This window comes from Octopus sinensis, linkage group LG14, assembly GCF_006345805.1.
Source record: "Octopus sinensis linkage group LG14, ASM634580v1, whole genome shotgun sequence".
Lineage (NCBI taxonomy): Eukaryota > Metazoa > Mollusca > Cephalopoda > Octopoda > Octopodidae > Octopus > Octopus sinensis.
The window spans coordinates 14,078,551-14,104,858 of record NC_043010.1 but is presented as its reverse complement, the minus strand read 5'-3'; the positions used below and the strand labels follow the sequence as shown (position 1 = coordinate 14,104,858).

General features: G+C 38.1%; 1 protein-coding gene across 5 annotated transcripts in view; it reads right to left on the bottom strand.

Annotated features, from left to right (window-relative positions):
• LOC115219247 (glycerol-3-phosphate acyltransferase 1, mitochondrial) overlaps positions 1-26,308 on the bottom strand; it is a 112,666-nt gene that overhangs the window by 15,815 nt on the left and 70,543 nt on the right. For all 5 annotated transcript variants that reach the window (XM_036508653.1, XM_036508652.1, XM_029789396.2 and 2 more), the window contains 13 exons: positions 21,869-21,982; positions 18,213-18,283; positions 17,276-17,383; positions 16,613-16,656; positions 15,124-15,226; positions 12,812-12,908; positions 9,906-10,042; positions 8,763-8,856; positions 7,957-8,086; positions 5,071-5,153; positions 2,481-2,594; positions 1,342-1,537; positions 716-786 (listed from right to left, as the gene is read on the bottom strand). In XM_036508653.1, the coding sequence (XP_036364546.1) occupies positions 716-786; positions 1,342-1,537; positions 2,481-2,594; positions 5,071-5,153; positions 7,957-8,086; positions 8,763-8,856; positions 9,906-10,042; positions 12,812-12,908; positions 15,124-15,226; positions 16,613-16,656; positions 17,276-17,383; positions 18,213-18,283; positions 21,869-21,982 (1,362 nt within the window). The remainder of the gene's footprint in view (positions 1-715; positions 787-1,341; positions 1,538-2,480; positions 2,595-5,070; positions 5,154-7,956; positions 8,087-8,762; positions 8,857-9,905; positions 10,043-12,811; positions 12,909-15,123; positions 15,227-16,612; positions 16,657-17,275; positions 17,384-18,212; positions 18,284-21,868; positions 21,983-26,308) is intronic.

Below are 26,308 nucleotides of genomic sequence, written 5' to 3'. Positions count from 1 at the left end.
TAGCCCAATGTCATAATTCAAAACTAACGCAGCGAAAATTTTGAAAAGTTCCCCCAGTTCTGAAAAAAATCGATAAATTCGACATGGGGTCGAGAATCAGAAACACAAACCACAGACTGTCTAAGGGACGCAACTCGACCTTTTTAACTCTCAAAAAAAATTTACCATCATTTTCCCCCCCATTTTTTTTCTATTTTTTGGCTATAACTCTCTAAAAATGCTTTATAGTTATTTCCCTTACAAACCCGAGCAACGCCGGGTGATACTGCTAGTAAGGCACTAAAAGAGAATGACTCTCCCCAGACACAACAGAATCTCCTTTAATTAACATCTAAGAAAACTTGTAATTTCAATAGTATTGTTCTTAAGCTATTGTTCTGATTGACCTTGAAACAATTTTCAGAGCAAGATCAAAATGTATGTTTGCATACATACAAAACAGTAAAAAAACATTGAATTGTAAAATCAAAAGAAGTCAACAATGGCAGTATTATAAATAATAGTGGATCTTTAACTTAAAATTAGCTCTGATTTAGCAAATCAAGACACCAAAAGCATTGACTTTTTTTTAGGTAGCTAGACTACTAAATCTAATGTGTCCTTTTTATGTTAAAGACAGTGAAGTTTGAGGTGAGGAATATTTAGCTGCTATTTCTACCAGCTGAGGTAACCTTGTAGTAATTCCCCTGATTATAAGAAGTGATTGGTTGCTTACCTGGCGGTATTTTGTTAAAAGCAAAAATGCCAAGATGTTGGTACTCATCAGTACGGTACTACATACAGAACCTGCGGAAAAACAAGAAAAAAAACAACTTATTTATGCACACAATTATGCATTATTTATATACATGTATATATATATATATATATACATATACACCACACACACATATGCATGTATGTACGTGTATCTTTATATATAAAACTGAAGTTGTGTGTGTGAGAGTCTGTCTCCTCCGATTTAGATTCCTAACCACTCCCACATTTTGCGGTGCAGTTTAACCAAAAGCAGGTATCTTATAGTCGTGATTCATATCGAGCCCTTCTGGGTATTAGCACGTGTCTACGATGAGTCTATGATTATAAAAAAATTTACCATAATTTTTTTCGCATTTTTAATGCATTTTTTGCTCGGTTTAAATAAGGGAAGTAACTCTCTAAAAATGCTTATATAGTTATTTCCCTTACAAACCCGAGCAACGCCGGGCGATACTGCTAGTATATATATATATATATATATATATATATATATATATATATATATATATATATATATATATATATATATATATATAAAATGTATGCATGTATGTATGTGTATAGATAAAAAGCAATACTCACTGTAAACTATATGCTCTGCCAAACTCTGCACCAAATCTCTGGCTTCTTTGCTGACGTTGAACATGCAAAGTGAGGTGCTACTTGATAGACTGCTAGACATGGATGATGGTGACACTCCATTGACTGGAGGTGTTAAAGCTGGCAACAGGTTCGGCATGACTATGTTGTTATCAATGTTGTATGACTCAATAAATTCCTGAAGTAAACAGAGTAAAAAGCTTTACATTTCTCACACTGAAACAATAGCAATTCTTTCTAATTTTGGCACAAGGCCAGCAATTTACGACAGGAGTCGGGGAAGTTTATTTCATTGACACCAGTTCTAAACTGCTACTTTATTTTGTAGACCCCCCGCAAAAGGATTTATATCGGGAACAACTGAAATTACAGTTTGCTATTTTACATTTCGGAATGGAGTAAGTGGAGCATAGACACACATGGAAAAAAAAAGTGCCTCTGAAGAGGTCACAGATGTGTGACGAAAGATTTCCGGACAATGGACAGGCGTTGAAATAATAAAATAACACAAATAAACGACTGAAGAAAAAAATTATATATATATATATATATACATATATATATATATATGTATATATATATATACATATATATATATATACACACACACACATATATATATATATATACATGTGTTTATTTGCCAAAAAAATAAATAATAAATAAAATGACAGTCCCAAAATACAATAATATTTTACATTTTGCTTTTGAATTATTGCAATATTTCTTGTTCATTAATAAAATCATTATCTGAGCCCAATATCATTATTTGTTCCTGTGTTATAACAAAGAAGCCTCTCCATACAGTGGCCACTTGACCTGCAAGAACTAGCAGTCAATTCTTCCCCACTGTATCATATTCTACTGCCTTAGATATGTAAGGAGAATGTATTCTTAGGTGACCGTGGCTAAAATACTTTTGATTGTAATTCTGCTCACCAAGGACTTACATGGGCTAAACAGCAACAATATTAACAAGGACACAAACCAATATCTGACTACTAATTCTTCCACTGATTGGAATGGAGCAGGGCAGTGAGATATAAAATCCTGATGGTCAGTAATCTGTTACAGTAACAAGACAGATACTGTTCTTCTTCATAAACAAACAAAATGGTTACCTTTAAAGAGAATGGTTGCGGGAATTCAACCCTTATGTTGCCATAATCACCATAGAATAGATGAAGTAGAGCCCTGATTGTGCCCCACACACTTTCTTTCTGTTTTGGTAAGCCCTGTGTAGATAAATACAAATTCAGGAACATATTGAACAACAGCAAAAATGCATAATTAATACAGTAAATGAAAAAAAAAAAAAAATTAATAATTTTTAATTATTAAGCTATGTTTGATTTTACTTTATAAATATGAATGATATTGTTACCAACGTCGCCTTACTGGCACCTGTGCTGGTGGCATATGTAAAAAGATTTGAGCGAGGCCGTTGCCAGTACCACCTGACTGGCCCCCGGGCCGGTGGCACGTAAAAAGCACCCACTACACTCTTGGAGTGGTTGGTGTTAGGAAGGGCATCCAGCTGTAGAAACTCTGCCAAATCAAGATTGGAGCCTGGTGCAGCCATCTGGTTTGCCAGCTCTCAGTCAAAATCGTCCAACCCATGCTAGCATGGAAAGCAGACGTTAAACGATGATGATGATGATGATGTGTATGGCTTTGGCAGTTTGATATTTTGCTTCTGATGTGATTCATGCAGGCTTAGACACTCAGACTAAGACTTAGACACACAGATTAAAAGCTACAAGCACAGTACCCTCTTTAGACTGATAAAAAAAAAAGAAGGAAATACAAGAGTTAACTATGTGCTAAAATGTCTCACTACATCTGTAGCCCTAGTCTGAATACCTGCAGAGTGGACTTAGCTAAAAAGTACCTCAGAGTTAGGTAATGGTGTTAAGCGAGGTAACCAAGTAAGGTCTGCTACTGAAAATAATACACACAAATACCTAAACTAACCAAATCAGAAGCACTCATTTTAACCCATTGACAGAAAAAAAAAAGATGTTGAAACTAACTGACCATACTCAAATATACTCTAAAAATATATCAAATATGAAAAATTAGAAACATTTAAAAAAAAGTTTTCCATCTTTTTCTAAATTTCCATTTTATTCAATACTAGCACTATGACCTGGCAACGCCGGGTCATAGTGCTAGTGCATGCATATACAGCTGCATGCGTGTGCACATACACGTGAGTACTGTCCAAATCTCCGACCAAACACATACAGCTAGTTGGCATTCAATTGACCTATCAAGTTTCAGGCATTTTGATTGGGTTTTGGATAGAAAATTCATGAAAAAGTCACTTCTATTGCTTTTTTAATGGCTTTGCGGGGTGACTAGGGAAATGTAAAGATGTGCACGACCATCCTTGGACGGTTTTGAATGACCATAGAAAGTGCGAGCCCTCTAACTGAGAAATTGTGGATTTGTATACGGGACACACACACAGACATTTGGCCGTTTATATATATATATATAGATTTTATGCCAGTATAAGGTATAACTCTTACACTAGAATAAAAATGATTGTTTCTTTTTTATTTTCTTTGGAAACCCTTGGAGTCTGATTTCTGTTCCCAAGCTATCTTGTAACAACTGGAAACATGAAATGTGTCTTGAGTACTTAATCCTTTAGCACTCAGATTACTCTGTCAATTGTAATCCTTATTTATTCACATTGGTTTGAATTAATCCTGTATTACCTTGTATCTTCAAGATTGCTTATTTTTAGTATGACTTTAAGGGGATGTCAGAGAGACTGGATTTTGTCAGTTTGAATATAAAAAAAAGAATGTAGAACATCATCATAATCAATTAATGCCTGTTTTCCATATTGGCATGGGTTGGACGGTTGGGAAGGGAATTCTGGAGGGATGATGTTCTGGGAGGAGAGGATGGAATTAATGGTAAGAGCAGGGTGAGCTGGCAGATGGAACTAATGGTAAGAAAGCGGCAAGCTGGCAGAACCGTTAGCACACCGGGCGAAATGCGTAGCCGTATTTCGTCTGCTGTTTTGTTCTGAGTTCAAATTCTGCTGAGGTCGACTTTGCCTTTCATCCTTTCGGGGTCGATAAATTAAGTACCAGTTACGCACTGGGGTCGATATAATCGACTTAATCCGTTTGTCTGTCCTTGTTTGTCCCCTCTGTGTTTAGCCCCTTGTGGGTAGTAAAGAAATAGGTATTTCGTCTGCCGCTATGTTCTGAGTTCAAAATTCCGCCGAGGTCGACTTTGCCAAAATAGGTTGGGAAGGGAATTCTAGAGGGATGATGTTCTGGGATGAGAGGACGGAACGAATGGTAAGAGCAGGGATTGAGATGGAATATAATAAAGCCATAATACTGTTGTTGGTAGTAAGCATCTTAGCAAGTTCAGCGGAGCAAGTGGGAAAGGGTTATGGCAAATGTAACAACAACAACAACAACAATAGCAATAACTACAGCCATCACTTATTCAAGAGTCATCATTGGTGTCCAGCATGGTGGCTGCATATAACACAATGTGCTCTGGTTTTCCAGAGAAACCAATATTTGGGTTGGATATGGACAGATTAAATGCTAAAGAGTTAAAGGGTTCACAGTGTTGTGAAGAACAGAAACAGGGTCAGCTAGATCAAGACTGACCCAGTGCTAATAAACAAAAAAATTAACAAAACCACTCATAGTTAAAATCCAAATGTGACCTTACCATTTGTTCATCAATAAAATTACCCTCCATCAACTTCTCATAACTGATACTGATGGGTACAATATAGGCATCTTGTATGCAACCTGAAAACAGGGATGAAAAAAATAGATATAAATTATTATTGTTTTTGTGTGCATGTGTGTGTGATAAAGAAAATCTAACATTAGAAAGTTTGGTCATGGGAAAATCAGAGTGTAAGTCGACTTCAGAGGAATTTGTAATCAAAGTGTAAAAGGCCATAACAACACCCGTGGACATATTTACAAAGTCAGAAAACAGCACAGCTCCCATAACTTCAAGAAACATTTTTTCACGCTGAGAGTTGCTGAAGCATGGAAGAAACTCCCGAATTCAGTTGTTAGTTGTCGGAGCACTGCATCCATCAAAACTTCCATGCTTTCTGAGATTTGCCAACACTACACCTGATTTTCTCCCCTCCATACACACACTAGCATGTATCTGACTCATACATTGTTCGCTTTCCAGACATTTGTACATTACTGCATATACTCTGACAAGTTGTGGTGCACCTGAGCACTGTATACAATAATTTCATTATTATTAATACCACTGGCTCTCATCTCAGATGCTGCTCTTTCTCTTGATGATTTAATAATTACTAACACTATGACCTGGCAACGCCGGGACATAATGCTAGTGCATGCATATACAGCTGCGTGTGTGTGCACACACATACGAGTACTGTCCAAATCTCCGGCCAATCACATACAGCTAGATGGCATTCAATTGGCATATCAAGTTTCGGGCATTTTGATTGGGTTTTGGATAGAAAATTCACAAAAAAAGTCACTTCTATTGATGTTTTAATGGCTTTGCAGGGTGACTGGGGAAATGTAAAGATGTGCACGACCACCCATGAACGGTTTTGAATGACCATAGAAAGTGCGAGCCCTCTAACTGAAAAATTGTGGATTTGTATAAAGGACACACACGCAGAAATTTTGCCATTTATATATATAGAGATGACAATCCACCACCTGTATTGACCATCCATGTCAAAAAAATATGAGCTAACTTACACCTCTACTTTGGCATCAGTTACAATTCAACTAAAGCAGAAAGTTAGGCTGTAATATCGCCACTTACATTTACGGTGTTACATGATACCTTTAATAAGGAGAAAAAAAACAACTATTAAGCATGATAATAGTGTGTGTGTGTACGTATGCATACGTGCACAGTTGCAGAAACAACACTACAAGATATCACCAGATCAAGTTCATATTTCTCTTGGTGGCACGTAAAAAGCACCACCCGATCGTGGCCATTTGCCAGCCTCGCCTGGCCCCCAGTGCCGGTAGCACGTAAAAAGCACCATCCGATTGTGGCCGTTTGCCAGCCTTGTCTGGCACCTGTGCCGGTAGCACGTAAAAAGCACCATCCGATCGTGGCCATTTGCCAGCCATGCCTGGCCCCCAGTGCTAGTAGCACGTAAAAAGCACCATCTGATCATGGCCGTTGCTAGCCTCGCCTGGCCCCCAGTGCTGGTAGCACGTAAAAAGCACCATCCGATCGTGGCTGTTGCCAGCCTCGTCTGGCACCTGTGCCGGTGGCATGTAAAAAGCACCATCCGATCGTGGCCGTTTGCCAGCCTCGCCTGGCCCCCAGTGCCGGTAGCACGTAAAAAGTACCATCCGATCGTTGCCGTTGTCAGCCTCGCCTGGCCCCCAGTGCCAGTAGCACGTAAAAAGCACCATCTGATCGTGGCCGTTGCTAGCCTCGCCTGGCCCCCAGTGCTGGTAGCACGTAAAAAGCACCATCCGATCGTGGCCGTTGCCAGCCTCGCCTGGCCCCCAGTGCTGGTAGCACATAAAAAGCACCATCCGATCGTGGCTGTTTGCCAGCCTCGACTGGTACCTGTGCCGGTGGCACGTAAAAAGCACCCACTACACTCACGGAGTGGTTGGCGTTAGGAAGGGCATCCAGCCGTAGAAACTTTGCCAGATCTGACTGGGCCTGGTGCAGCCTTCTGTCTTCCCAGACCCCAGTTGAACCGTCCAACCCATGCTAGCATGGAAAGCGGACGCTAAACAATGATGATGATGATGATGGTATGAGTGAAAAGACTGTGCCCATGGCTGTGAAGATCCTCCAAGGCTGCTAAGACTCGTTGCTATTAACCCTTTTGTTACCATTATTTCTATCAAATTACACTGCTTTTGTATCAAATAGGTTTGAAAATAATGATGAATTTAGTGAAATAACTTTGTCATTATTCAGCTGGTGTTTGGAACAAATTAACACAAGCTTTCAATCAGAGGTTTTAATTTAGATGGCTTTAACCCTTTCGTTAGTGTATATATTTTGAAATGCTCTGTGTTTCTTTAAATTACTTTAAATATAACAAAGAATTTAGTAAAATAACTTAATTATCATTCAGCTAGTGTTAGGAACATAAATTGTGACTAATGTTTAGTGGAAGATTTTAATTCAAAACTTATGAAAACAAGAGATTTGTACTACAGAGCCAGAGCCGGTTCCAGCCAGGTTGGTAACGAAAGGGTTAAACAGGAAGTTTGTATCAAAGAACCAGGGACTGCATCAGGCAGGTTGGCATTAAAAGGGTTAATGTTTCGCTTAAATTGTTGGAAGTTGGCTTCAAGAAAGACATGTGCATCGAGGAAAAGTCTAAAGGGCTGACATCTTGTACAGAAAGAACTGGGCCTAGAGATTAATGTGGGTCCTGGGGTTTGGACACAATAGTGGCGGTGTGAGGAAGCTAGATGAGTGTGTAAAGAGCATCTGAGTGGACAAAGGTAATAGTCGTAGTATAGGGAGAAGCCAAAAGAACTGTGGGCAAGAGATAAGAATGTTTGACCAAAATGTGAAAACAAAAAACCCCTTCACAAAGCAATGTATACTCACTTTGAAGAAATGAATCAACAATAACTGACAACAGACCACCTTTTGGGTAGAGAGCTTTGCCACTTCGACTCCTTCCTCCTTCTATAAAGAATTCCAAAGACTGGCCTTCCTGGAGAAGTTCTTGCATGTACTAAATATAGATAAAATAGAAAAATGAGATCCAAAAGGCAAAAAGGCAAAGAGGGAAATTATATGCACATGCACACATATACACACCTTTCATATAGTATTAGGTTTGACTGCATTGCATGGCAGTATGTTCAAACAAACGGTGAGCTGGCAGAAACGTTAGCACGCCAGGCGAAATGCGTAGCCGTATTTCGTCTGTCGTTACGTTGTGAGTTCAAATTCCACCGAGGTCGACTTTGCCTTTCATCCTTTCGGGGTCGATAAATTAAGTACCAGTTATGCACTGGGGTCGATGTAATCGACTTAATACCCATGTTTGTCCTTGTTTGTCCCCTCTATGTTTAGCCCCTTGTAGGTAATAAAGAAATAGGTATTTCGTCTGCCGTTACGTTCTGAGTTCAAATTCCGCCTAGGTCGACTTTGCCTTTCATCTTCTTTCGAGGTCGATAAATTAAGTACCAGTTACGTACTGGGGTCGATGTAATCGACTTAATCTGTTTGTCTGTCCTTGTTTGTCCCCTCTATGTTTAGCCCCTTGTGGGTAATAAAGAAATAAGTATGTTCAAACATTACCAGCATTTGAAACCAATGACTTTTATGTACTAGTAGCTGAAATTACCAAGGGTCCGAATTCAAAGTTAGGCTTTCAAATCAGAGACAAGGAAACTTTTACTTACTGACTGTAACACTGATCGGTAGATGAGATCTCTTTTGCCATTTGTGTCTAACCGTCTTCGGATGAAGAATCCTCCCAAAGCCCTTAATATTGGCCTGAAACGCAAAGTAAGGAACTGTTTAAACGGGCAGGTAACAAAGAATGAGACGAATGGAAACATCTTTTTCTCTTGGCTTTATTGAGAAAATTCTATGGTTTGTAAGATATTTGTTGTTCTTTTTCTTCAATTTCTGCAATTTCAACCAATCAATGACGTCTATTGAGGTATAAAACATTCTGTGCCATATGAATATGTCCCTCGTTTACGAAACAGATTGGGTTTATTTACATTTGTGAAGAAAAAAAGATACCCTTCTCACCACCCCTAACCCTAATCCTAAAACAGATTGAAATGCAATTGATACTAGGGTCATAATTATGGGTGACAATTTCATATGACACCGCTAGAAAAAACTGCCGTTCAAACCGAAAAGATCCGAGGAAGATGTAAACATTGTTAAGAGAAAGATAAATAAACAGTAGCCTATCAGCTGCATTGCCGTTTAGTATCATAGTTGGTAGAAATCACTCCCCAACTCATCTCATTTTTGCCTCAGTGCCCTGCGCCAAAATGTAATGGCCAATCTGTGTGTCCTGAGTTTGAGACCCCTGTTGTTAGATCTTGATGTGTCATTAGAAAACAAGCCGTTACAATCTGTTGTGTCGTTAAGGAATACATGATGCATCATAGAGAAAAAAATATGGCTGTGTGGTAAGTAGCTTGCTAACCAACCACATGGTTCCGGGTTCAGTCCCACTGCGTGGCATCTTGGGCAAGTGTCTTCTGCTATAGCCCCGGGTCGACCAATGCCTTGTGAGTGGATTTGGTAGACGGAAACTGAAAGAAGCCCGTTGTATATATGTATATATGTGTGTGTGTCTGTGTTTGTCCCCCCAACACCGATGCTGGTGTGTTTACATCCCCGTAACTTAGCGGTTCGGCAAAAGAGTCCGATAGAATAAGTACTGGGCTTACAAAGAATAAGTCCCGGGGTCGAGTTGCTTGACTAAAGGCGGTGCTCCAGCATGGCTGCAGTCAAATGACTGAAACAAGTAAAAGAGTAAAAGAGTAAAAAGAGAGAATATAAAGGAAAATATTACAAACCCAATAATAGGGATGTTCAGATTGTCCCCTGCTGCTACATAAGGCACTCGCATGTCATGAATCCACAATATCCAAGTGACAATAATGTAATCAAGATGGCTTTTATGTAAAGGTAAGAAGATTATGGGATGACCTTTCTGCAAGAGAAATAATAATGATAATGATAATTAATAATGATATAATACTTTCTGCTATAGGCACAAGGCCTGAAATTTGTTGGGAGGTGGGGGTCTAGTAAATTACAGCATCCCTGGTACTCAACTAGGACTTATATCATCAATAGCCAAACGATGAAATGCAAAGTCAACCTCAGCAGTTTAAACCCAGGACATAAAAGCGAATGAAATGCCTCTAAGCATTTTGCTTGGCATGCTAATGATTTGCCACCTTAAAAAAAAATAAAAAAATAAATAAAAAAAAACAATAATAATAATAGCGAGGTCCACCATCCGAGCGTGATCATTGCCAGAGTAGCCAACTGGCTTCCGTGCCGGTGGCATGTAAAAGGGCACCATTCGAGCGTCATTGTTACCAACGTCACCTTACTGGCACCTGTGCTGGTGGCATGTGTAAAAAGATTCGAGTGAGGTCATCGCTAGTACCGCCTGATTGGCCCCCGTGCCGGTGGCACATAAAAAGCACCCACTACACTCTTGGAGTGGTTGGCGTTAGGAAGGGCATCCAGCTGTAGAAAGTCTGCCAAATCAAGATTGGAGCCTGGTGCAGCCATCTGGTTCGCCAGCCCTCAGTCAAAATCGTCCAACCCATGCTAGCATGGAAAGTGGACGTCAAATGATGATGATGATGATGATGATGAATAATGATGATGATGATAATAATAAATAATAATAATAATAATAATAATAATATACAGGTAGTAACCTGCTACCACATAAATTCTATCAGGAATGAGACCAAACCTGAAGCAAGTTAAATAATAACAACAATGACAAGCAGTACCTATAGAAATTCCACCATCATTTTGAAAACTATAAGATGATTGTTCAATTTATGGTTGTAACCATGAAATATATAATTTCTCTTAAAATTATATTTTGTTTGAAATACCTGAGTCTTTAGACATAGTAAAAGTCCACACAAGTAGTATTGAATGTGTAGTTTTAGAAGACAACTCTGAAAAATATAGTCCTTGTTTTATAATAATAATAATGAAATTATTGTATACAGTGCTCAGGTGCACCACAACTTGTCAAAAGTGCGTATAAAGTATATGCAGTAATGTACAAATGTCTGGAAAGCGAACAGTGTATGAGTCAGATACATGCTTGCGTGTGTATGGAGGGGAGAAAATCAGGTGTAGTGTTGGCGAATCTCAGGAAGCATGGAAGTTTTGAAGGATGCAGAGCTCCGACAACTAACAACTGATGCCGGCAGTTTGTTCCATGCTTCAGCAACTCTTAGCGTGAAAAAATGTTTCCGAAAGTCATGGGAGCTGTGCTGTTTACTGACTTTGTAAACATGTCCACGTGTGTTAGACAGGTGGAGTTTGAAAAGGTGCTCAGAGTTATTGTTTGTAAGATGGTTAATAATTTTATGGGTGTCTGCCAAGTTTTACACTTGTCACCTCTTCTACTTTGAGAATTGTTATCAATTATTTTTCACTTTATGTCAAAAAGAATGTTAATTATGCATCTAAATGTAAGACATATGCTCATCATCACCATTTAATGTCTGTTTTCCATGCTGGCATGGGTTGGACAGGAGCTGGCAAGTTGGAGGTTCCATTTGTCGGTTTTGGTATGGTTTCCATGGTTAGATCCCCTCCCTAATGCCAACCACTTTATGGACTTATACAGGGTGCTTTTTACAGGAGCTGGCAAGTTGGAGGTTCCATTTGTCTGTTTTGGTATGGTTTCCATGGTTAGATCCCCTCCCTAATGCCAACCACTTTATGGACTTATACAGGGTGCTTTTTACAGGAGCTGGCAAGTTGGAGATTCCATTTGTCTGTTTTGGTATGGTTTCCATGGTTAGATCCCCTTCCTAATGCCAACCACTTTACAGACTTATACAAGGTGCTTTTTACATGGCACAAACACAGGTGCGTTTTATGTAGCATCTGTACAGGTGCTCTTTACATGGCACGAGCACCTAATCTATCTACAGTATTATTCTGCTACTGTACAACGATGTGGGTAAAGGTTTAATAAATTTTAATAAGCTGTATTGTAACCTTACATTCATATCAGAGAAAATTCATATGGTTAGACTTGAACCCACAGTCTTATTGAACAAAATACAGCAGCAGTCAAACAGAGCCTGGCTTCTCAAAAAACCATGTTTAGAAAGTTCATTTTATAACCATATGTTCCCTGGTTCAGTATCTGTGTTGCACCTTGGATGGGCAACAGTCTTCTACTATAGCCTAAAGTTGATTAACCCTTTCGTTACTGTATTTATTTTGAGATGCTCTGTGTTTCTTTCAATTATTTTAAATATAACAAATAATTTAGTAAAATAACTTAGTTATCATTCAGCTAGTGTTAGGAACGTAAATTGTGACTAAGGCTTGGTGGAAGATATTAATACAAAACATGAAAACAAGACATTTTACCACAGAGCCAAAGCCGGTTTTGGCTGGGTTGGTAACGAAAGGGTTAATGCCTTGAGTAAAATTTGGTAAACAGAAACCATATGGAAGCATATCATACACATATCATTATCATTTAATGTCCACAAGGTAGATTTTCTACAGCCGGTTCCCCTTCCAATTACCAAGCAAGGTAATATTTCCCATGGTTAGACATGTTTTACAAAGAAGACTGGAAACAAAGAATATTGCTGCTATGACAGTGATGCTGATTTATTTACCATCACATAATGACAAAACAAGGGTACATACACAGGTTTTTTCAGTTAAGCATCGGTGGTAATGTCCCACTTACCTGCTCTAAATCTTTAATTATATTCAACTGCGACCGATGAACCTGGAGGCTCCGTAATATTAACCCAAGGAACTTGAACAAGGAGTAACCAAAGAGGCTGCAAGAGGAAAAGTGGAGAAGCAATTTTAGACAACAGTAATCTAAAGATTAGAATTACACGGATTACTGACTGATGATTAACCAGGTTGCTAGGAGACTGAGTGATTATCAAGGTTAGCTTATTGATGGCTGGTTAACCAGAATACTGACTGATGGTTAACCAGGTCACTAGAATACTGATTAATGGTTAACCAGAGGTCACTAGAATACTGATTGATGGTTAACCAGAGGTCACTAGAATACTGATTGATGGTTAACCAGAGGTCACTAGAATACTGATTGATGGTTAACCAGAGGTCACTAGAATACTGATTGATGGTTAACAAGAGGTCACTAGAATACTGATTGATGGTTAACCAGAGGTCACTAGAATATTGATTGATAGTTAACCAGGTCACTAGAATATTGACTAATGGTTAACCAGGTTACTAGAATACTGATTGATGGTTAACCAGAGGTCACTAGAATACTGATTGATGGTTAATCAGGTCACTAGAATACTGATTGATGGTTAACCAGAGGTCACTAGAAAACTGATTGATGGTTAACCAGGTTGCTAAAATATTGACTGATGGTTAAAACAGTTTCTGGTACAGTGACTGATGATTAACCAGGTTTCTCGGATATCAACTGATGGTTAACCAGAAGTTAACACTGGATTACTAAGATACTGACTGTTCCCAGTTACACAGTGTAAAGTAAAGCAGCAGCATCCATGACATTTGCAACATCCTCTCAGACTGGAGACAGGTCCAGTTTGAATTTCTGTGGAGTGATGTTTGTTAGAAGAACATAGCCAGGAAAGATATTCTTGAAGTCTGAACTCATGTAAACACATGGGATTGAAGAAATTACTGAGCGTGAGGATTAGGTGATCTAGGGATACTGAAAGGAGGAGAGATTATTGTTGTTGTTCCAGTTAATTTTGAAAATAAGGAAGAATTCAGTAAAATAATTTTGTCATTACAAGGCTGGTGTTTGGAACATAAAGTTATGGGAAATTTTGATGAAAGGTTTTAATTTAAATCACCATCACTCTTTAGCATTTAATCCAGTCATATCTGGCCCAAATATTCTACCTATTTTATGTTAAAACTGACCAGAGACAACCTTTCACACCTACCCTACAATGTCATTCTAAAAATATACAAACACTCCATTGAAGTCTCGATACTACAAGATAAAGCAGGATTAATTCAAAACAAGGTGAATAAATAAGCATTACATTTGACAAAGGATTCTGAATGCTAAAGGCTTAAAAACCAGGAAGTCTGTATCATAGAAACAGGGGCAGTCTTAGGTGGGTTAGTATCAAAAGGGTAAAAGCAACTTTGCTTATAGGACCCAGGATAATTTTTTGAAACATTCTGGAAAAAAAAAAGGGCATTTTATATTTAACCCTTTATCATTCAGATTATTAGACAAGCTGACACTGAATCAGCTTCGCTGACTGACAGGTGACGGTCGTTTACAGAATGCACGGGTTAAGACTACGCACCTTCACTAGTCAGTTAAGGGGAGAAGTGTCACGTGACAACTTGCTGGGGCTGCCTGCTGGAGCCTTGTGGCAGGTATTTAAAGGGAAAAATTTGACAAGTCAGTCAGTCACCGGCTGACATTCGCTGACAATACATTGAAGAGGCCAGGGAACAGAAGAAAGAAGACATGCACCCAACACCAGAGCTGAAGAAACCTCCGAAAGGGGGGGGGGGCACGTCAAAACAGTAGAGGAGTAGGGGCCGAAACCGGACATGGTTCCTCCTGATGATGTCTTGAGCTAACTGGATCCTATAAAGGAGCTGTTGTGGTAGCAGACCACGAAACACGGTTGTAATTCCTCCATAATGCCTTTTCATTCACATTGTGTTTAAATTAATCCTGCATTATTTTCCAGCTTCAAAATTTTGCTGATGTGATTCTATATTTTTAAATTAGCACTGAAGGGTATGTGCGATAGGCTTGATCTGGTTGGTTAGAACATAAAACAGATAGCATATTTGGACTGGATATGGCTGGTTTAAATGATAATGGGTTAAATATAGTATTTTCTGGACTTGAAGAGAAAGCTTCATTTTTGAAATCAGATGTATGATATTTGGATGTAGCAGCAAAACCGTCTCATATGTACAAGCAGTACAACAACATAGCTCACACTGAAGTATTTTATGGTAATGATTGAATACTAGAGGAAAAAAAAACAACTAAATACTCACCTCACTGACCAGTATGATATACAGGCTTTCATTCGATCAATGATCTTTTTGGAACGCTGCTTTTCAATCTTCAGGATTTTTTCCATTTTAGCATTTGGTTCACCTACAAAACCACATCCAAAGTAGTCCATATTCAATTTAATTTTCATTCAATTATCAAATTCTCTCCATCAAACCTTGCAAAACATTCCTTTTTACCATGATGAACTAACAAGTACACACTAGTGCCTCAATTTTTATTCAGTACTAATTAAATTTTAAAAAATGCATAATCACTCATGCATACACTGATTTTTGCCAATTCCAGGTATTTGTAGCTTCAGTGCAGGTGTGACAGTGTAGTCAAGAAGTTAGTTTCTCTTCCACATGGTTTCAGGTTCAGTCATACTGTGTGGCATCTTGGGCAAGTCACTTCTAAAATAGTGGCAGGTCAACTAAAGCCTTGTGAATAGGTTTAGTAGTCAGAAACTAAAAGAAGCCGGTTATACATATATATATATATATATATATATATATATATACATATATATATATATATATATATACACACATATATACACACACATATACACACACATATACACACACATATATATATATACATATATATATACATACACACACACACACACATATATATATATATACAGTGAAGGTACATGGCTCAGTGGTTAGAGCGTTGAGCTTATGATCATAAGGTTGTGGGTTCAATTCTTGAACCGGACTGAGTGTTGTGTTCTTGAGCAAGACACTTTATTTTCATGTTGCTCCAGTTCACTCAGCTGTAGAAATGAGTTGCGACGTCACTGGTGCTGAGCTGTATCATCCCCTTTGCCTTTCTGTTGGATAACATTGGTGGCATGGAGAAAGGAGGCTGGTATGCATGGGCGACTGCTGTCTTCCATAAAAACAGCCCTAGGCTGTGTGTTCACCAGTGAGGCGATTTTCCGCCCAGACTTGTATGCTGGAAAGGAACCTCTTAGGTGCACCCATGGAGTCGAAAAAGTGATATATATGTATGCACGCATGCGTGTACATCTGTGCATGCATGCACATTTGTATCACCTTATCTGGACACTGATTGTTGTAATTCTGTGAAAACATATCTGGCCACGGGAAAATATTACCTTTCTTGGAAACAGGTAGGGTTGGCAACAACAAGAGCATCCGACCGGAGAAAAGGCTGTTTCAATGAACTCTGTCCAACCCATGCAAGCATGGAAAAGTGGATGTTAAAATGATGATGATGATGATGATGCTTCTTTGGACCCTTGCATCACAATCTTATTACAAGAAAGAATAAAATAAGGACACAAATTTCCCCCAAAACACCTCAATACAAGCAGCATCAACTACCTTCCTTATTTAACATTCATTTAATATTTATCAACCGTTCTCTTCTCTCACAAAAGCATTTTTGCTGGACATCATGAACAAGAGAATAAAAAGAAGTATTAAAAAATTGAAAAACAACAAAAACAAGACTTACTTTCAATTGTCTTTTGCACATTTTGCTGGACGGCATCTTGTACTCTGGAGAAAAATATTTGCAATAATTACATATTTACATACATAAATATATATATATACGCATATGTATTTATATATAGGGAGAGTTTACTAAAAAAAACAGAAGATGAAGACAGGTGATGTACAAAACAAACAGATGTATTAGTATAACGCTCAGGAATAGAAAAAGTGTTTTACGTTTCGAGCCTATGCTCTTCTACAGAAAGGGACACAGAAAAAACAAGGAGAGAAAAAAATGTGTGTAGTGGCTAACGATCTATCATGGCGGACACAAATATTCATATATGCACATGCATTTGTGTTTATATATATATATATATATATATATATATATATACATACACATATACATATACAAACGTGCATATGGGTGTAAAATAAATATTTTTCAATAATAATGAAAATATTATCAGGTGCAGTTTGCCAAAGAGGTCTCTCAGTGAAGCTGTATATAATACTGATGAAATATAGCAAACTCAGAGATCTAAATAAGCATATAAAAAGGATGAAGGACAATAAACATATTCTTTTTAAAAAATAGACACTAGATAACTAGATTTTAAAAATGGGTATCATTTACTCCTTTGTGTGTGTGTGTGTGTAAAAAATAAGAAGAACTCACCTGCTGGATATGAGTACCGATAGAGACAAATCTGGGTAGACATAGGGGCTTTTCCTTTGCAAGCTATATGCCAGGTATGGGAATAGCAATTCAAATCTGTTTGGATGTCTGAAACAGAAATAAGGAATATCCATGAGACAGAGCCAGAGAGAAACAATGTAAACCAGAATATGTGGACAAATAATTAATCAGCTAAATTTAGTAAGATTTAGAATATAAATTACATAACGTCATTGTCGACATCATCATTATTTTTACGTCTGCTTTTTCTGTGCTGTCATGAGTTAGATGAGTCTTCTGAAGATAGAATTCTATAGATGGACACTTTTCCAGATACTCTCTTTTACTCTTTTACTTGTTTCAGTCATTTGACTGCGGCCATGCTGGAGCACCGCCTTTAATCGAGCAACTCGACCCTGGCACTTATTCTTTGTAAGCCCAGTACTTATTCTATCACTCTGTTTTGCCGAACCGCTAAGTTACGGGGACATAAACACACCAGCATCAGTTGTCAAGCAATGCTAGGGGGACAAACACAGACACACACATATATATATATATATATATATATACATACATACATATATACGACGGGCTTCTTTCAGTTTCCATCTACCAAATCCACTCACAAGGCTTTGGTCAGCCCGAGGCTATAGTAGAAGACACTTGTCCAAGGTGTCACGCAGTGGGACTGAACCTGGAACCATGTGGTTGGTAAACAAGCTACTTACCACACAGCCACTCCTGCTAACTTTTTTTTTTTTTAAAGTAAGGTACTTCATTCTACTAGGCTTGACATTTCAAAATTGCTGAGGTACGAGAAATCTTGTTTACACAGGACACAATTAATGTCACTGCTGCCCAGGTGTCAATATAAAAACAATCTTACCTTTTCACAAATGGAAAACAAGAATGTAAAGGAAACGGAACTACTTACCTCAGCTCAGATCGAATATTGAGGACATTTTGCAGAGAGTCTTGTAAAATATTTTCTGAGGTAATATTTTTCTAAAGAAGACAGAAAATTCAAAGTTACTGAGAGAACTCAATTCCTTTCTCTCTCTCTCTCACACATCTTTCTTTAGTTGTAACAAAAGCTAAGAACTCATCAAACTATTTTCTGAGGTAATATTTTTCTAAAGAAGACAGAAAATTCAAAGTTACTGAGAGAACTCAATTCCTTTCTCTCTCTCTCTCACACATCTTTCTTTAGTTGTAACAAAAGCTAAGAACTCATCAAACTATTTTCTGAGGTAATATTTTTCTAAAGAAGACAGAAAATTCTAAGTTACTGAGAGAACTCAATTCCTTTCTCTCTCTCTCTCTCTCTTCTCTCCCTCCCTCACACACCTTTCTTTAGTTGTAACAAAAGATAAGCAGCTAAGAACTCATCAAACTTTGCTGGAAAATTAAATGCCCTCCATTGTGCCTCCTCACCAGACATATATCCTCTCATACAGGGGTACTCTGATCAAGTTACCCCTCACTCTGCTCTGCCATGGGCACCAGCAGAATCTACAAGTATACATATGTGAAACGAACACTTGGCTAGTATTTATTTCAGCCAGTATTCACTTCAGATGAGAAGACTAGAACAATGTGAAATGGAGTGCCTTGCTCAAGGACACAATGCATTGCCCGGTTGAAAAATCCAACCCACGACCTTCTTATCAAGTGCTTATGCATACACACACATACATGTATTAATCAGACAAAAAGACAAACATTATGTTTTTACATATATATTCAATGGTATGATCATTTCAAATTATTACAAGAACTGTTTCTCCACTATACAATGGTTTGTATGCATAAGTAATCAGTTAATTAATGGAACAATTAACCCACAACTTTTCTCCTCAGCTCTTAACCCTTTCGTTACTGTATTTATTTTGAGATGCTCTGAACTAGGTTTTTTTATATCACCTATCCCTTAACACATGTACATAAATGCAATTCTGTGAAATATTTTTACGTTTAATTACAGGACAAATATATGCAATTTAACTAAAGACTGTATCATATGTACAGGATATTTTTTGTTTATGAGGAAAATGGAAAAATAAGAGTGAATATTTATTTCATGTGTGCTGTGTATTATTAAGTCTATAAAATTGTGCATTATGTATATAAAGTGTGTATATAATATGCATTAACCCTTTCGTTACTGTATTTATTTTGAGATGCTCTGTGTTTCTTTCAATTACTTTAAATATAACAAAGTGTTTAATAAAATAACTTAGTTATCATTCAGCTAGTGTTAGGAACATAAATTGTGACTAAGGTTTGGTAGAAGATTTTAATTCAAAACTTATGAAAACAAGAGATTTGTACTACCGAGCCAGAGCCAGTTCCAGCCGGGTTGGTAACGAAAGGGTTAAAGTTACTATGGTAGATTCCCAAAGTTTCCAACAAATATACTGGTAAAAATAAGATGTATTGTCTTAGAGTTATAAATATCAGGATATAGAAATATTATTTCTAAATCTCTCAAAAAGAGACATTCAGTAACAGTTCTTTAAAGTAAAGGCCATTTGGCAACATAATGTGGCTGTCCTGGAAGGGACAATATTTCTTGGGGCTAAAATAACAGTAACATTGTCCCTTCCTGGGTCAGGATATATATATTTATTTAATTCAATTTAATTTCTATTGGCTCAAAAAGCAAAAGCAAGGCCATGTAGGGGGACAGGGAGTTTTATGTACAGGGAGGATGGTCATACAAAGAGTTCAGGCCATTTCCAGTCAAGAGAGACTTTGAACCGAGCGGTCGTTGGCATCTTCACTATCTCGTCCGGCAGCTTATTCCATGGATCCGCAACCCGGACAGAGACAGCCTCTCTCCTTCGATTGAGATGAAATCATTGTAGATAGAGCTTTTCAGAGTGACCCCGCAGCCCACGCTCTGGAGCAGGAGTGAAGAACAGCTCTTTCGAGAGGTTATGCTTTCCGCTTATGATGTTGTGAGCAAGAATGAGATCACCACAGCATCGTCGTTTTGCGAGAGAATAAAGGTCGAGCATCTTCAGCTTTTCTTCATAAGACAAATGCTTGAGACCAAGAACTATGCGGGTAGCCAGCTTCTGGACTCTTTTGAGATGATGTATATATATATATATATCATTTAATGTACACACTATAAACATACAAGCTACTAATAGTTCCTTGCTAGGAGACGTGAATCTAGGCAGGTTTTTATAACACACCTTGAGTCTCCAAGCAATCTTCGAGCTCTGTGCACATGATCGCTATTGCAAATTTAATAGACTATGTGCTCAAAGCTTGGAGATTGCTTGGAGACACTATTGTGTTATAAAAACTTGTCTAGGCCCATGTCTCCAAGCAAGAAACTATTAGTAGCTCATATCTTTATACACTTTCCATTAAAAGATATTTATCTCTTAATGGGTGGAGTACTTTTTTTGTTGGCCATACCTTAACAGAACAGTAAACTATGTGTGTGTGTGGGTATATATATATATATACATATATATATAATGAAGAAATAAATGGGATAATTATCCCCTTATGCACAGCATAACTAATTAGCGCTCTGATAGAGCCTCAGGAATATAAAACCAAGAAAGAGAGAACAAATTTCAAAGGTCAATGTTCACATTCATTCACTCAATATATTTCATACATCGCAAGTACATTTATGTATTTTTATATATCTATAAATTTTTATAATATATCTTGTGTATATGAATACGCATATATATGCTGTGGAGCAGTGGTTCCCAAACTATGAGTCGCGAACCACAGATGGGTCGCGAACGGAATCTTAGTGGGTTGCAAAAAGTTATAAAATTACGCATTAGCTTTGATTAACTGCTGTTTATCGAGATAGTTCAAGACTTATAAGTGGGTCGTCATAAACTGGTGTGATAAATAGCGGGTCGCGACTCTAAAAAGTTTGGGAACCACTGCTGTGGAGTATTCCAACACTTTGACACACACACACACACACACACACATATATATACACACAGACGTACATATTTATACACATATATATATATACATACACATATATATACTCACACATATATACATATATATACATACATATATATATATACATACACATATATATACTCACACATATATACATATATATACATACATATAAAATATTATTAGAGACAAAACCACTATTTTGCAAAACAAACAAGGAAAGACTTAATCAATACATAAAATTTTAATAAATAGTCAAAAAAAACGCCACTACAATCGTTTCTTGTCTTGATCGACAATCTTCAGGTGGACTTCCAATAATTCAGTGACACTGAATTATTGGAAGTCCACCTGAAGATTGTCGATCAAGACAAGAAACGATTGTAGTGGCGGTTTTTTTGACTATTTATTAAAATTTTATGTATTGATTAAGTCTTTCCTTGTTTGTTTTGCAAAATAGTGGTTTTGTCTCTAATAATATTTTATAATATTTTACTATAAAATTGGATTTAATCCTAAATCTGATTTTTTCCCTGTAAATTTGGATTTATTCCCTAATATTTATTATACATACATATATATATATAAAAGAGGTATGAATGCTACTGCCACAATATATGGTAAAGGAATACGTACCCGACTTTCTGGGAAGCAAGGACAAGTAAACCCCATAAAGGTTCGGTATGATACAAGCTGGTCAGCTTTTACTACAGGGGCTATCTTGAAGTTTGCTAAGAAGTCAACATTTAACTGCAAAGGAAATCATAAAATTACATTATAGTGCATCGCATCAGAATACATCTGTCTAATGGTAGTGATGATGGTAAATGATAATGTTATTGGCACATATATATTTCATGAGTGAATTTTCACACACACACACACACACACAAACACACACACACAGAGAAACACAAGGAGTATGAGTGCATGCATGCAACATACATGATGTAAATATTATATATTGCTTTCAAATTTTGGCACAAGGTCAACAATTTAGGGGGAGGGGGTTAAGTCAATTACATCAATCCCAGTGATCAAATGGTACTCTTTTTATTGACCCCGAAAGGCTGAAAGGCAAAATCGACCTGAACATGGAAACATATATGTGCTTCTTCTTATCAGACAACTTGGTCGCTTCTCATCTGTGGTTGAGTGATGCTGGATTACTAAGCATAGGACAACATGCTGATAATTCCAACCCTTTACTTCTATTAAGTGAAGGCGCATGGCTCAGTGGTTGGAGTGCCGAGCTTACGATCGTGAGGTTGTGAGCTCGAATCCCGGACCGGGCTGCGTGTTGTGTTCTTGAGCAAGACACTTTATTTCACATTGCTCCAGTTCACTCAGCTGTAGAAATGAGTTGCGACGTCACGGGTGCCAAGCTGTATCGGCCCCTTTGCCTTTCCCTTGGATAACACTAGTGGTGTGGAGAGGGGAGGTTGGTATGCATGGGCGACTGCTGGTCTTCCATAAACCACCTTGCCCAGATTTGTGACTAGGAGGGTAACTTTCTAGGTGCAATCCCATGGTCAGTGTCGTGACCGAAGGGGGTCCCGACCCCGATTTCTATTATTATGCTGAACCCTTGAAGACAAAAAGGGAAGAAAAATTTCAAGTAAACATTGAATTAGAATTACTTTTAGTTTTTACAATTATAGATAACAACTCGGGCTGTAACTTCTGAGCCTGAGTCAGGCGTGTGTGAACAATGTCGAGAGAACATCTGATATTTTTTTGATACAGGGCACCCCTAAGACGACCACCAGACACTGAATGAAAATAAATGAACATCATCATCATTGTTTAACACCCGCTTTCCATGCTAGCATGGGTTGGACAGTTCGACTGGGGTCTGGGAAGCCAGAAGGCTGCATCAGGCCCAGTCTGATCTGGCAGTGTTTCTACGGCTGGATGCCCTTTCTAACGCCAACCACTCCGTGAGTGTAGTGGGTGCTTTTTACGTGACACCGGCACGGGTGCCAGGCAAGGCTGGCAACGACCACGATCGGTTGGTGTTTTTTATATGCCACCGGCACGGAAGCCAGTTGAGGCGGCACTGGCAACGGCCACGTTTGGATGGGTCTTTTACATGCCAGCGGCACTGGTATGACAACTGCAATTTCCATTGATTTTTGATCGATTTCACTTGCCTCAACAGGTCTTCACAAGCAGAGTTTTGTGTCCCAAGAAGGAAAGGTATGCATAAGTGGACTGGCTACCATCCCAGGTAGAGGCCATGGGTTACAGCCACGTTCGGATGGTTCTTTTATGTGCCACCCGCACTGGTATCACAACTGCAATTTCCATTGATTTTTGATCGATTTCGATTTCGATTTCACAGGAGCCTGAGTTACTTGAAGTCAGTATTAGCAGAAATTAAATCAGCTTGCAAACACACGTTCACTTTACTAAATCTATACTCGGGCTAACCCTGAACAGTTTGAGTGCTGGAGTTGTCACTGATATATGTGTGTGTATAAATATATATACACACACACACACACAGACAACAGGTTTCTATCAGTTTCCATCTACCAAATCCACTCACAAGGCTTTGGTTAGCCTGGGGCTATAATAGTAGATTTACCAGAGTTGCCATGCAGTGAGATTGAACCTAAGAATACATGGTTGGAAAGTAAGCTTCTTAACCACACAGCCATACCTGTACCAACAACAACAGAAAAAAAAAAAAAATTCAAGCAACAGAAATAAACTCATCACCAAAACCCCACCCCGCCCAACAGGTAAACCATAAAGCATCATTGCAGCATATTTATATTGCAAATTGAGAAATTCAACAAACCAAGTTGAAAATGTGCAAAAAGTGCATAGAATTTATGCTGCTTAATGTACACTTTCAAATATTGCCGAGGTGGACTTTGCCTTTCATCCTCATGGGTTCTTTTACATGCTTTTGTCATGCTGGGGTACCACTGTGAAGAATCTTTAGTTGAATGAATCAACCCTGGTACTTTTTTATTTTCGTTAAGCCAGGTATTTATTCTATTGGCCACTTTTGTCAAACTGCCAAGTTATGGGGACAATAAAAAAAAAGGTTACTAGTTGAGTACTGGAGCTGATGTAATTGACTGACCCTAAAATTTTAGGCCTTGTGCCTATTGTAAAAAGTATTGTTGTTGTTGTTATTAAGAGGGTGGTGAGTTGGCAGAATTGTTAGCATGCCAGGCAAAATGCTTAGTGGCATCTCATTTGTCTTTATGTTCTGAGTTCAAATGCTGAAGAGGTTGACTTTACCTTTCATCCTTTTGGGGTCCTTAAATTAAGTACCTATTTCGTTACTACCCACAAGAGGCTAAACACAGAGGAGACAAACAAGGACAGACAGATGGAATAAGTCGATTATATCGAAAAACGGTACATAACTGGTACTTAATTTATCGACCCCGAAAGGATGAAAGGCAAAGTCGACCTCGGCGGAATTTGAACTCAGAATGTAACGGCAGACGAAATACTGCTAAGCATTTCGCCAGCGTGCTAACGTTTCTGCCAGCTCACCGCCTGTGGTCCATAAATTAAGTACCAGTGAAACACAGGGGTCCATAAATTAAGTACCAGTGAAACACTGGGGTCAATATAATCAACTAGCCCCATTCCCCAAATTTCAGATCTTGTGCCTATAGTAAGATGGGTTACTATTTTTAGTCACTCTCAATAAGGCAGTAAGACATCAGCAATAAAACAGGCTCCAAGAAACCATTTTAATATGTTGTCAGTTACAAAAGAAAGGAAAGTAAGGAAGAAAAAAATCTTATGAGGAGCTGCTCTAAGAATCATGAATCAATCAACACAAAACTGGTTTACAAGAATTAAGACCATATTTATCTGGGAAATAGGTAAGACAGTTCCATAAGACCAATGTTCATTCTATTATATGATTACTTGTACACCTTGCCGCTTTTCCAATTTCATTACGTTCCCAGTATACATTTAGTGTTGTTGTTGTTGTTGTTGAATCCAAGGTCATTCCAAGATTTGTGGATCACTGATCAAAAACAATCCAGTTATGGTCATCCTATTTTTTCATATATCTGGGGAACCACATTCATCATCATCATCATCATCGTTTAACGTCCGCTTTCCATGCTAGCATGGGTTGGACGATTTTGACTGAATGCTGGTGAACCAGATGGCTGCACCAGGCTTCAATCTTGATCTGGCAGAGTTTCTACAGCTGGATGCCCTTCCTAACACCAACCACTCCGAGAGTGTAGAGGGTGCTTTTACGTGTCACTGGCATGGGGCCAGTCAGGCGGCACTGGCAACGACCTCACTCGATTTAACAATTTGACAGATATTTGTCCTCGTCTTGTTTGTTGTTAACACAACATTTCGGCTGATATACCCTCCAGCCTTCATCAGGTGTTTTGAGGAAATTTCGAACCTAGGTTCTCATTCCTAAGGTATTTTTCGATGTTATTATTATTCAGGCCATATGCCCATGGGCATATGGTGTAGTGGTTAAGATGAGGACAAATATCCGTCAAATGTAAATAATGTACATAACTCCTCATCTCTTAAATATAGAACTGCATTATCTGGGGAACTGTCCAATATATTTTCTCTTTCATTGTGAGAGGAATTTGGCCGGTCATCTGTGCTGAGTCCCTCTTGTTTGCTCAAGTACTTTTCTATTTCAAATAGGTGCCAGAAATGTACAGGATAAGATGGAAAACTGTTGAAACCTCTCAAAGGACATTATATTGAGCCTCAAGTAAAATTGATTAAATGAATAAAAGTATAACATAGGAAAAGAAAAATGAAAACTACTGAATCTTTTACTGATTAGAAATGAAAAAATATTACAAAAGAAAAGAAACAAATACATATACAATGAAATAGAATAAACAATTAACTAAATAAACAAAAAGAAAGAATTCCAGACTGTGGTCATGCTGGGGCACCAGTATAAAATTAGACCTTGATAAAAGGTGAAATATTGAAAGAAAACTTTATTTTCTTCATATTCTTTGCTGTTTCCCTTTGTTCCAAATAAAGAAACTGAAGGTTCTAAGTTGGAATCAAGTAGTCTCCAGTGGTGATGTTTTGCCCCAT